The sequence below is a fragment of the Amblyomma maculatum genome, chromosome 1, assembly GCF_055883805.1.
Source record: "Amblyomma maculatum isolate TAMU_Amacu chromosome 1, ASM5588380v1, whole genome shotgun sequence".
Taxonomy (NCBI): Eukaryota; Metazoa; Arthropoda; class Arachnida; order Ixodida; family Ixodidae; genus Amblyomma; species Amblyomma maculatum.
Window position 1 is genome coordinate 153,169,077 of NC_139344.1, and position 13,512 is coordinate 153,182,588.

Sequence of the window (13,512 nt, forward strand, 5' to 3'; positions counted from 1 at the left end):
ACGAATGAGGCACCTGCCAGGGCTATAACCAAGCTGCTCTGCAACAGCTCTGCTGGTTGCTGCCATCCCTTGATTGAAGCGAGAAACTGCTTCTGCAACAGCCCTTTGAACAGCCAGCAAAGAGTCATGCGTGTTTTTAGAGCATTGGCTCCAGATAACAGAGTGCAGGCACTCGATAGCATTCTGTGTCATGCCATCTTTGCAGCGCTTCAAAAGGGCCTCGTCGCCCAGCCTGGCAAAAACTGGCTCAAGCGCAGTGCGAACATGGCCTGGCAGAGGGATTTTGTGTGGTGGAGGCTACACCTGGTTTGCCAAAGCACGATTGAAGGCACACCATGAATCAACTCCTTGAGGACAGCAACTGTGATCCGGGGCTTCATCTGTTGAGGTCAGGTGCAACAGCGTAGCTTGCACTGCCTTTTTCATGCCTGCGACGTCGTGGCTATGGCTCCGCAAGGCATACCCATAGTAATTGGTGATCTTTTTTATCTTTTCTTGGGTAAGGTTGCCCTTTCCACCGAGAGATTGCCCTTGTGCCTTCTTTTTCTCAACCAAGTTGCGAAGAGCCGTCCCCATCCGCTTGTGGACATGATTGAGGCAGTCCTTCTTTTCGATGGATATATATCCATACACGCCTTCCTGGGTCAATGCATGAAATGTGCGGCTATCACCATCCGAAAGTATGGTTGTGTACCGCAACCCATTTTTTTCCAAGGACCTATTGAATAAAATCATAGCTGCTTCGGTCTCCATTCGTCCGGCATTGCAGTCAATGTTCTTCATACACTTGTGGTTCACAGCCCAGTCACCGTAACCATCATCACTGGGATCAGGTGCCCCTTGGCACCCACGACAGTACCTCGAAAGCACAACATGGTCCAGTACAAGGCCAGTGTACAGTTCTATAATGCAGCCAACTGCAATATTTGAATTGTGGCCACGCGTTTTCCATGTGCCATCAAATATCACGTCTACATTTCCTGTTGGGTTCAGGAAGTCTTTGTATAAGTCCTTCACCACTTTGACACTTGCTGCTTCTGTAGCAGTAGCAACTGCCTGGCAAGCTTTCACCATGGTGTTCATGTGCCCCCTGAAAGTTTTGTGGCGAAGTCCTCGGTGGGAGAGGTTCATTGTTGCACAAAAATCCGCTAGAGCAGTCACTCCCTTCCCTATACTTTGTATGCCTTTCATCGCCCGCAGATTTACTTCAAAGGGTGTGATGCTAGATTTTCCGGGCACTCGTGGCGACGAAAAGTGCCGCTCGGCGAAATCGCAATTCGAACATGTGAGCACTAACTTCACAGCTAAGCCATACTCTCTTCCGCTGCATTTCGCGAGTTGAACACTGGCCATCCCACACTTGCTGCAGCTTGTGGATGCAAACAGCTTCTTCAGTATGCTCATATCAACAATTATATACTCAGTGCCGCGATCGTCGTCTACACTTACTGTGCTGACGTTCATCAGCTCGAACTTGCGGCAAGTCGCGGACTTCTTCGCCAATGACGTCTTGGCGTTATCTGCACATTTTTCGCGTCCCGCGCACTCCGCCTCCGTAAAAAACACTGTGTCCAAACGTTGAACACGCGAGCTCAGTTTAGCCGCGTCCGTCGGCGCTGAAGCGACGTGCGGAAACGCCGAAGTCGTCGTTAGGCTTAGCTCAGCCGGCTGGGCCGCTTCCGACGACACAGAATTTGAAGCGACTCGCAGAGCATCAAAAGTCGATATTTTCGACGGGCTAAGTCCAGGCGCATCCACTGGAACCGCAGACACTTGCGGTAACACCGAAGTTGACGCCGATCGGCACGGTCCAGCCGCGGCGTCCACCAACGAAGCTGACATCGACGATGTCGGTCCAGCCGCGTCCATCGGCAAAACTGTGGTCGACGAGTTCAATCCAGCCGCATCCGCCGACGGCCCTGCAGCTTGCGGCAACACCGAAGCTGTAGTTCTCGATGTGGCACTCTTCTTATTCCACGCGCGTCTCCTTTTGCCGACTGCTTTTCGCGTGCTTGCTTTCAAGCGCGCGTCCCGTGCCATCGAGACACACGGAACAGACACCAGGCAGGCAAATACACACGAAAACAATAACTTCGAAGCTAAGAGGAGCGAGTTAATAGTCAAAATATTTACAAGAACGATGAGAAAAAATGCAGAACGAGAAATGCTAGGAAACAAAGAGGAGCGCAAAAAATCACGTGCCAGCGGGCAAAAGCAGACGACGAAGAGTCGGCAACGCGGTCGCGGGAGGTAAGGCATGCGTCAGGGCCAATCAGAGTGCTGCGCCTCGGAGAGCGCGCGCTTTACCCAATCAGCGGCTGTCTCGGGACGATTCACCCCTTGCGGACGGATGCCGAAAGCTCCGCTGTGCGAACACCTACAGCGTGTTGAGAGACGCCAGGAGAGAGAGTGGGAAACGAGCTTTCAAACGAGACCAAAATGGCGCCTATCGTTTCGTGCCGCGCGGAGCTATGGCGGCTTGAAAATGGTGCAAATTTTCGCGTTTGGCATTCAATTTCGGCTCACCGACGTTTCTAAATTGCCGTTTTTTTAATACTCTGAGTAGGAATTGAGCTATAATATTTTGTAGAGGCATAGTCGGGACATTGAAGACTTCAAAACAGCAATTTTTAAAAATTGCCATTTTTGACCATTTTTCGCGATTTTAAGACCCGCGTCCCCCCTTAACAACATTGCATACAAGAGACATGGTTACAAGAGACACTCGGTTACTAAGGGCAACTTTTTCAGGTCCCTGGAGTAAATTCTTCACTATTTAGAAGAGACACAACCCAGGTGTGCTCATGCAATGCATCTGGAACGTACCAACTCGTACATGATGCACTTCAGATTCCCTTAGCTCAATTCTGTTCCATATCAGTGTCCTTTTTGTTGTATATGTCAGGAACTAAGGAGAGCTTCCCTATGATTGGAAAGTCAAAACGACCCCGCTGTTTCAGCCACTGGCATCACATTACTGTCACCTACCAAGCAAATCAAAATGCATAAATGACATCCAGCATTTTTAACTCCTCGCTGATAAAATTTGATCACAAGATGAAAGCTCAGAATCCTGATGTCTCTCTCTTTGTGAATCATCTGAGGGTGACGAGCATGTAAGAGTGCTTCAAAGGTATTGGAGCAACAGGAAGGCTTGCAAAAGTGAAGTGCTTTACCTCCAGAATTTGGGAAGGAATACACTCTGCACTCACAAAAATACATACTAGTATGAATAGCTTTTTTAGGCTTTCCTGAACAATTTCCTATTAATGCGTGTGAATGCATTTATATGCTGATGTGCAGTAAACTGATCAACACAGTGCTTTTAGAGTTTTTGGTTACAAGAGACCTTGCTTGCAAGAGACGTGTTCCGGGTCCCTTGAGTGTCTCTTGTAATGAGGTTTTACTGTATGTAGCACTCGAGTGATCCGTGACAGCAGCAGCGATGGACGCCAGCGGAACACCAAAACGGCGACGCAGATTTGTTGACCGTCGTGTCTACCTCGTCGACACCCCCGCAATTGGATTGGAAAACATTTATTGTCAGCATTGAACGATATGTGGGAACTACACTTAGATGGCAAAGATGGTTTGGAGCAGCGTTTGGTGGGCTAGGCTAGCTTTGAGCAAACGAAGAAGCCGGTGGTCATAGCTGTGCTTCGCAGTTTCGTTACCATGGTAACGGCACTGCCAAAAAGTGCGGCTACAGGTTGAGTTGCGCAGGCAACCATGGTGGATATCTTCCGATACGTCAGCAGAAAGCTGCGTTTCTCATAGGTTCTGCCCAAGACGAGCACTGGGCGAGCAAAATGGGAGGGGGGCTCCCTCTCGCACCAGCTCAGAAGCGGTTTTTTTTCTCTTGTATTTAGAATTTTATAAACCGAATAACTGTCGTTTCTGTGCGCCGATTTTTGTGATTCTTTTTTTTGCTGATATCAGCACGGCGCAAAGAGCCTATAGGTTGGCTGGAATTAACGGCCTTACACACATCACTGTGCCCCTTTAATGGGCTGACTACATTTCGGCTTTGCTTTTTTAGGTTTGCGCCGTCCGCGACTGCGGCGCTCATTGGCTGCGCACAAGCCAGTTAACAGATCGCAGTTGTGCGGCATTTCGGATAGTGGGTTTTTTACGCACTTCCATCGTGGTTCTTCCACTGTGACAAAAGTGGGGGTTGAGTTCAATATGCATCTGGGTTCATTACGCGAGTGAGTACGTAAATTTACCGTAATTCAAATTGTTCTTGTCAGGTGTCTCGAGGCCTTTCGATAATTCAAACATCGGATGATTGAACTTTTTTTTCCGTTCTGGTCCCGTGAAGTTCGAATTAACAAGCTTTTACTGTACACTATCCAGCTACCAGCTGTAGGCAACGACCCTAGATAGAAAAAGCCCCACTTCAGCCGAAGCTATTCGACCCGCCTGCGTGACTCAGCATCTATGAGCCTTGGAAGGCTAGATTCCTATCCCAATCACTCATCTCAAAAGCTGGCAGCTCCTCTCAACTTCATGACATCAAATGGCCTTGTTAAGTGACATATTCCATCAAAGAACCAGTGCTCAGCTATGTGACCTGCCAACTATACAACCTACAAGAGCCATGCCTGTGATCATCACTCAACGACGACAATACCAGGTTTCCTGCAGATAGGAAACTTTAATGCCATCACATTACTATTGTCGTTCCAGATAGGTTATGCACAGTTCCACAGTCAGTGCTAAAATTTGACGAACCAAAGTTGTCATCTGTGTACAGTCACCGACCGAATGTCCGATATTCCAGATGTCTTCGCGGCACCGCCACGAGCTCGATAAAATCAATGACGCTCGAACCCCCCTATCCAATTTTTCAGACTTTTTGATGCGACGGAAGGTCTGAAACCGCAATTGCGTCATACAAAGCCGCCATTTTGGCTATCTCCCAGTCTGCGTACCATGTCACAGCTTTGAATTAGCCGTACCTAGCCGTCACACACCGATTTGGTCTGGCCACTCTGGCTATGTTCACCCACATGGTGTTTCGCTAAGCTGGTACATGGTTTTGCTACGTGCTACCTATTGTGTCAAGTGTGCTCTGCGACGCCAGGCCTAGGTGCTTCAACACTTTGCAACAAGAAGATTTTGCTTACCCGCGATGGCCCCCACTCCGTCCTCGTCATCCTCGCCGATGGCATCGAAGTGCGGAAAACAGTACCGTCGGCTAACGATGGAGAAGAAAGCCGCCATTATTAAACAAGTAATGAGCGGACGATCGCAGGCTGACGTGGGTAAGGATTTCGGCATTTCCAAGCAAACAGTCTCGGAATCTCTCAAGAACAAGGGCAAGATCCTGGAAGCGGGCGAAAATCCATCTGGTGCCAAAAAAAAGAATGCAAGCCAAGGTGTTCACCCAAAGCTTGAGGAAGCCCTCATCGTTTGGCTTATTTCAATGACTGCAAAGCGGTTGCCGGTCTCGGGTGGCGTCTTGAAAAAAAAAAAAAAGCGGAAACTCTCGCGCTTCAAATGGGCATTGACGATTTTAAGTTTAGTGATGGGTGGCTGAGAAACTTTAAACATCGGAATGACCTCAAGTTCAAGAAGGTGTGCGGTGAGAGCGGCGGCGCCGACAATGCAGTTATTGGGCAGTACCGCAACGGAAAACTGCAGTCTTTGTTGCAGCAGTTCTCTGCTGACAATGTTTTCAACTGCGATGAAACTGGCTTATTTTATAAGATGTTGCCGGAAAGAACACTTGCTTGTGCTGGTGACCCATGCCACGGTGGCAAGCACAGTAAAGAGCAGCTGACCGTTCTCGTCGGCAGCAACATGTCTGGCAGCGAGAAGCTTCCCTTACTTGTAATCGGGAAGTCGAAGAACCAGAGGTGCTTTAAAGGGGCATCGCTGCCAGTGTTGTACGAAGCCAACAAAAAGGCATGGGTCACTCAGCAGTTGTTTGAGAATTACGTTCGCAGGTTGGACAGAAAGTTTGAACTTCAGAACAGACGTGTCGTGCTCTTCGTTGACAACTGCGCCGCTCATGGTCACATCAAGAATTTGAAGGCTGTACAGCTGGAGTTGGTTTGGTTTGTGGGGTTTAACGTCCCAAAGCAACTCAGGCTATGAGAGACGCCGTAGTGGAGGACTCCGGAAATTTCGACCACCTGGGGTTCTTTAACGTGCACTGACATCGCACAGCACACGGGCGCTGTACAGCTGGAGTTCATGCCACCGAACACGACTGCAATTCTCCAACTAATGGACCAAGGCGTCATCCGCGATCGAAAACTTTCATACCGTTCATGGGTACTAAACTGCGTGGTGTTATGTGCGGAAAGCGGCAAAGGCTACAAGGTTGACCTTCGGTCTGCTGTCGGAATGCTTGCGGACGCATGAAAGACAGTGAAGGAAGACACGATTCGCAACTGTTTTCGCCACGCGGCTTCGCATTCACTACAGAGGCAGCAGACTTGCCTGAATGTGACGTGATTGACATGTGCCCGCCCATGGACGACGCAATCAACGACCTCCGCTCTGCTGGGATTTCCATACCGACGGAAATAACTTTTGAACAGTTTGTCGACGACGACAACGAGCTCGACTTCTGTGCAGAACTGACCGATGAGGAGCTAGTCCGTCAGGTTGTGGAAGATTCGGAGACTCCGATGTTGAGAATGAGGAGCCAACGTCTGCGTCGCCTACGAGCGCCGAGTTGACGCGAGCAATGCTCACGCTTTCAGCGGTGTACAGCGCTGACATGACTCTTGCTCAGATCGAGACGAATATGATTGCATGCAAGCGGAACGCCGTCCAAATAAGGATCGACAAGTTCTTTAAGACACTGCAGCAATAACGCCAGCTGCCGTGACGACACATGCATAATAAACAGGCTGCGGCTGCATAGAGTTTTTGAAAGGCTCTTTTTCATGCTTTGGTGTTTCGGAAGCCTAATATCTCATCCTTGACTTTTTTGATCCAAGAAATATTTGTAAAATGGTACGTCTTTTTCATGCATTCATTTTTTCGGAATGCCTGAATTCGGACGTTTTTGCGTTCCCTAGAGGGCCCGGAAAAATCTGCTGTTGACTGTACCTGCTGTCCCGTCTAAATACTTGTCCATAAATGCACTGGACTCTAGGAAGATCTACGGTGTTTCCACGGGGCAGTGACACGTGCCGCTGACGATTTAAACAATACACGCGCGTCACCTGACCCAACTCTGAAGGAGTTTTAAATCCTACCACTGGCAGAAAATGAAAAAGTACAGAGAATACTTCTACCGTATTTACTCGCATAATGCTCGCACTCGCATAATGCTCGCACCCCCCACATTGCCTATCGAAAATTGAAAATTTTTTTTTCCTCGCATAATCATCGCAACATCACTGCCGCGAGAGTCGACATGTTGCACCGCGGCAGTCGACTACGCGTAGCGAGCGCCATCTTTCTAGTGCTACTGAAACTAGCTGGCCCCGTTAGGTGCGTGCGCTACCAGGAGGCGCTACCCGACCCAACAGACGATCATCATCACCAGCTCCGACCACTCCGAGCGCCTCGAGAAGGAAACGTCAAGGTGTTTCGTCAGTTTTGTTCCGCTGGTACCGCCGCACCCGAGTTCCGCGCATAGTTCTGCCATTTTGCGAAGACTTTCGTAGGCCTCGCTCAGTGCGTGCTACTTTTGTCACCGTGCTCTCTGTGCCGCTTCGCCATGGGGCGATACGCAAGCTACACCGCTGCCTTTAAGCTAAAAGCTGTTGAGTACGCTTTGGAGCACGGCAACCGCGCTGCCAGCAGACACTTCGGAGTCAACGAGTTTTGTGTCCGCTACTGGAGACGGCAGCACGACAAGCTCAAGGCAACCAGCAAGACTCGGCGTGCCTTCCGTGGTCCGAAGACGGGAAAGTTTCCTGGGGTTGAAACTGCACTCCTGGACTACATTAAGGCTCTACGGGCGGATGGTTGCGCCGTGTCAATAGAGCTGATGCGGAACCAGGCGCGCGTAATTGCAAGGAAAGAAGGCATCTCGGCGCAAGATTTCCAGGCAAGTAACGGGTGGGCCACGCGGTTCATGCGGCGCAATGGACTTTCGCTCAGGAGGCGGACGACGCTTTGCCAGCGGCTACCTGCAGCCTATGAAGACAAGATTGTGGACTTCCATCGCTTCGTGATACGAATTCGGCAGGAAAGAAACTTCTTGCTCTCCCAGATCGGAAACGCGGACCAAACGCCCCTCAATTTTGATATGCCGAGCAGCACTACAGTGGAGCAGACAGGTGCGCGGTCTGTGCACATAAGGACGACTGGTGCCGAAAAACAATGATGCACGGTCATGCTAGGCGTGACTGCAGACGGGCGGAAGCTGCCACCATATGTGATTTTTAAGCGGAAAACCCTGCCAAAAGGAAAGCTGCCCTCCGGAATACACGTGCGGGTGCAAGAGAAAGGTTGGATGACGGCAGAATTGATGATCGACTGGTTGAAGACGGTGTGGGCACGGCGACCGGGAGCACTTCTTTGTCCATCGCTTCTCGTTCTTGATAGCTTCCGCGGTCACCTCATGGACTCTGTTCGCACTAAGTTGACGGAATTGCGTACGGACATCGCAGTAATACCAGGTGGCCTCACATCGATGCTGCAGCCTCTGGACGTGTCTTTGAACAAGCCGTTCAAAGATAACGTTCGGAGGCTGTATGCAGAATGGATGGCCGAAGGCCAACACGCTCTTACGCCGGGTGGCAAGATAAAGAGGCCATCTGTGGAGCTGCTGTGCAACTGGGTAGCAGATGCATGGAGCATGATTGGCGCTGACGTGGTCGTGAAGAGTTTCAAGAAAACTGGCATTTCCAACGCCCTGGACGCGACAGAAGACCACTTGGTGTGGGACGAAGATGAAGAGGGTGAAGCTGAGGAAGCCGACGAAGCAGCGACCAGCGATAGCGATGGCAATGTCGACGTGGACTCCGCGGACTCTGAGTGATGGTGATGTTGCGGGCGGCCAGCCTTCGCAAATAAAGTGTTTCTGCAGCTAGTGTTTGTCGTCTCTGTGGTTTTATTACAAACGTAAGTCCTGCTTGCAATTGAAGTTTTGGTTAAATTTACAATAGCTGGCTTGAGAACCCCGGTTCACAGCCTATTTACATTTGCTTTCAACACTCCAAAGCATTGTTCAAAAATTTTCCCCGCGTAATTATCGCACCCCCTAACTTCGCACCGATTTTCTGCGAAAAAAAGTGCGAGGATTATGCGAGTAAATACGGTATTACCCAATGGTTGGCTCTAGCTATCCAGAAGCACTTTGAAAGTGGGAAAATATATCTTTGATATTCTCAATAGCAGACCGATAAGAATAGGTGTAGGCAGGAAAGTGTTAAAATACACTAGCACATCTGTGATACGAATCTCGTGCGGTCACAAAAAAAAAAAAAAATGTAATCAAAACAAAATAAAAAAAATGTGACTAACGATTGCAAAGTCAATGATGTGCAGGCAGTGAGTAGTGCCTGACGGTGCAGTCAGAGCTCACGCATTCGCACCATCCGTAGTAGCCTCAGACAGTGTTCAAAACATCAGAAATTTTATACAGTGTACACAATGCACTCCGGCTGGAAAATTTTACGAGTTCATGTCAAACCAGATTTATATCATCGAGATTCTACAGTGCCCAGTGTTATTCTGTTTCAGAAATCATTTGAACTCATCACATAATTACAGGTACTTGAATGTTGCGCACACACAAGGAAAAGAAGAAAGCAAGTCTGCTATGTCAGAGTAGCGGTGCCCTGGTTCGCACATGCTTTAAGGGGAGACACTGGGGTTTGACCTTTTTTCCTTATTTCTTAAGTTACAAGGTTGAAATTTTTATTGCTGATGTAGATTTTTCTGCTGATAACAAATATGTAATTGGATTTTACCTAACTTATATAGATGTGAAGATATTCAATGTGTCATGTTGGACCACCTTGCCCAAAATTAAGGCAACTTGCAATGCAAATACTGGCCTATATTTTGCATTTACATGCTCTAGAAGGACCAGGGAATGCAACCATAGCATAGGCATAATTTTAAACCAATCCCCAAAAAAGTTACAGACTTTGGAAATTTCTAGTCTGGAAATGAGATTTTCTTGAACCAGATAAATTGGCTGCTATTTATATTTATGCACAAAAATATGTAAATGTATTAGTATGATTGCAGAAAGCATCTCATAAGCTTTCAAATGCAACAAAAATGATGCAAATTGGGCCAGTAGATCTCAAGATATTGTGGGCAAGGGTTGTCAGCGTGGAAAAAAAGTCCATTTTGAGAAAACAAGAAAATAAGTTTTAGAACACCATAAAACTTTATTATGGCCAAAAGCAACCATGGATACGAAAGGGCTGACCTCTAGAATGCACCAGGCATGTAATCACTGTCTTTTACAACTGTGCGCTTTCTTTTCATTGCACTGCGGAAGCTTTCTGCGCGTGCATGCTTTGCATCAGATGCCGCAAGCCGACGCCTATCCTTCTCGGCTGACCTTTCAATGGCTATAGTGCCATGGTTCACGCTCAGCTGCTGCAAAATGGCTTTGGTAGCGCATTCCTTGCCGGCATTGAATCTAATGACTGCTTCGGCCACAGCAGATTGCACTGCAAACAATGAGGCATCCTTAGTCTTGGGCACCAGGGACCAAATGATGGAATGGAGACTCTCATTTGAGTTTTGGGTCTTTCCCCTTTGGCAGCGCTGCAGCAACTTCTTGTCGGAGAGGCGGATGAAAACAGGCCTCAGTGCAGCTGCGACATACTCTGGCAAATTATAGCGGTGCTTTGGTGGTGGCTCATCTTTAGCCAAAGCCTGGTTATACTTGCACCAGGATTCTTGCCCTTGAGGGCAGAGACTATGGTTTGGCTCTGCATCCGTTGATGTCACATGGCTATATGTAGCAAGCACCGCATTGTGCATTTTGTCAATGTCACCCTGGTGCGTTTTCAGTGCCCAGCCATAGTACATGGTGAGCTTTGTAATGAGCTCACCAGTCAACTTTCCTTTCCCGCTGAGGCTTGGTCCATTTTCTCCCTTCCTTTTATGCACTAGGTTTCTAAGTGCTGTTCCCATCCTCTTGCTGACGTGGTTGGTGCAGTCTTCTTTTTGAATCTGCACATATCCGTACACATTCGCGTCTTGAAGACTGTTGAAGGCGCGGCTGTCACCATCACAAAGCATGGTTACATAGCACAGTCCATACTTTTCAATTGACCGGCTGAACAGAATCTTGGCTGCTTCAACTTCCATCTCACCTGGCTTGCTGGAGGTGTTTTTCTGGCATTTGTGGCCCGCTTGCCACGCTTCAAAGTTTGGTTCGCCCTCCTTAGGACCAAAGCGGCATCCCAGGCAGAAATTACACAAAACCACAAAATCGAGAACATAGCCCGTAAAAAGCTCAATTACAGTCCTAACACATACATGTGAGGAATGGCCCCGAGTGAGCCACGTTCCATCGAACGACACAGCTATATTTCCCGTGTGTCCAAAGTTCAGGTTTCGGTAGGTAAGTTTCACAGTATCAGCACAGTCAATCATCACTTGTGCGGCAGCGTTCAGAGCAGCAGGGTTTAACTTGCCTTTCAAGTAGTCTTGGTATGTTTTACAGTGCATACCACGCCGCGAAATATTGAGCGCGGAGAAAATGTCATTCAACGCGGTCTGCCCGTTCCCCGTGCTTGCAGCAGCACGCGCGGCGAGAACGTTGACTTCGAAAGGCTTGCAGGTTGCGTTCGTGCCTACCCTAGGCGAGCTCCAAGTGGTTTTCACCTGCCCACAGACTTCACAATTGAGCGCGAGCTTAACAGCAAGCCCAAATTCCAGCTCACCTTTTGCAATGCTTACGGAACCGCCGCACACTTTGCATTTCACGCACTCAAGTAGCTCGTTCACGGAGGTTAGGGTTAGCACAGTGAACGGCGTTCCTGACGCGGGCGCATCTTCGATCGTTGATCCCAAAAGAGACCGCTTTCGCCGAGTGCCTGAAACTGACGAAAGTTCACGCTGTGCCTCCGTCGCGCGATGTTCTAGTTCTGTTCTATCGGCGTCGGACAGAAAAGGCGTGTCTACACGGACGGCTCTCCCGGCTCCGTCGGTTGTTGCAGCATCTTGAGAAGACGCCGCAGCAGGGCTCGAAGTGTCGGCGGTCTCCGATGTCGGTGCATCCGGCAGCATTTCGCGTGACTGCAGCCGTTGCGGGCGCGGTTGCCGTCGTTTTTTCTTCTTTCCGAATGCGTGCGCAGTGCGGAACTTTCTATTACCACCAGCCATCGTAGCCTTGTAGCGTGTTCGAGAAAGCTCAATCCAAAATGGCGGACGCGATGCCGTTTTTTTGTATCTTTTTAGCAGACGATTTCGCAGTGTCCAATAGAGAGGCAGGATTCGTAGCACGTGACACAAAAGCGCCAATGCGGTGCGAGTATTCTTTATTTTTTTACTGGCTTGTGGCTCTCCTGTTGCCAGACGCATGCACGGTTTCCCACTAAAAACGGATAGCAGAGAGCTTCATGCTTCAAACGAAACCAAAATGGTGGCGCTCCGCAGCGGCGTTCTTGTATGGCACGCTTTTGAATTTGACCGTTTTTTCAGTCATTTTCGCGAGGAAAACTGTCACATTGATGACTTTGAAGAGCAATAAGTCAATAAATACTTAACTGACAGTTATAATATTTTATGTATGGGTTCCTCAGAACATCTAGATTCGGAAAAAAAATACTTTGAAAAGTCAATTTTTTGGTCATTTTTCGGCCGCAAACCCCCGTGTCTCCCCTTAAAGTCATGCAAATGCTTTAGGAGCAGCAATCATCAGGTATGAAAGAGAAAAGAGCAGGGCAGCACTGGGTTGTCGGTGACACGTGTACAAACACAGGATTCTGCACTGTGGCCAAATCACAAGAAGCAAAGCAATCTCATTTTGTGTGTCGCACAAGTCATCACCCGCACAATGGCCTAGGTTTTCTGAACATACTAACAAGCAGAAATCATTAACAGCAAAATTCTCGGACGGCCCCAGCCGATTTTGGTCAAACCTATATTCAACCCATTGGGCCTAACAAGGCAGTCGAATATTAACAACTTAGACCTGCTAGTCTCTTGACATATTGATCGTGGCATGCATTACACGCCAATTTTTAAAGTCACAAGGAATACTAACCTTGCGCTTTGGATCTCAGTCATGTTGAACCTGCTGAATAGTGAATCTTCAGTTCATGTAGCATCGAGGACCCAATGCAATTTATTTAAGTCACTAGTCTTTCATGTACCAAGAATGCAGTGGCTTCAACGCAATGGTAAGCTAGAGGAATATCGTTAACCAGCGAGTTGCGCTGAGAAAGAAGGCTAAAGTTTTGCCTGAAATCATGGGAACTGGCAATGATGATGACCACGATGAATCCACCAGATCTCTGGCTGTAATGACACTTAACTATTCAATGCCAACTGCAGATGCCATGACAGCAGCTCCAAACCAACGCAACCATATTTTTTCAATTAAGGGGTTCCTTTATCATAAAA

At 48.5% G+C, this 13,512-nt stretch overlaps 2 protein-coding genes across 3 annotated transcripts in view; both read right to left on the reverse strand.

Annotated features, from left to right (window-relative positions):
• Pkn (serine/threonine-protein kinase N) overlaps positions 1-13,512 on the reverse strand; it is a 149,557-nt gene that overhangs the window by 88,739 nt on the left and 47,306 nt on the right. The window lies entirely within an intron of this gene.
• Positions 10,123-12,270, reverse strand: LOC146204641 (uncharacterized). Its single transcript, XM_084589339.1, has one exon. It carries the CDS (start codon positions 12,268-12,270, stop codon positions 10,360-10,362), a length of 1,911 nt encoding a protein of 636 aa, XP_084445465.1. The 3' UTR covers positions 10,123-10,359.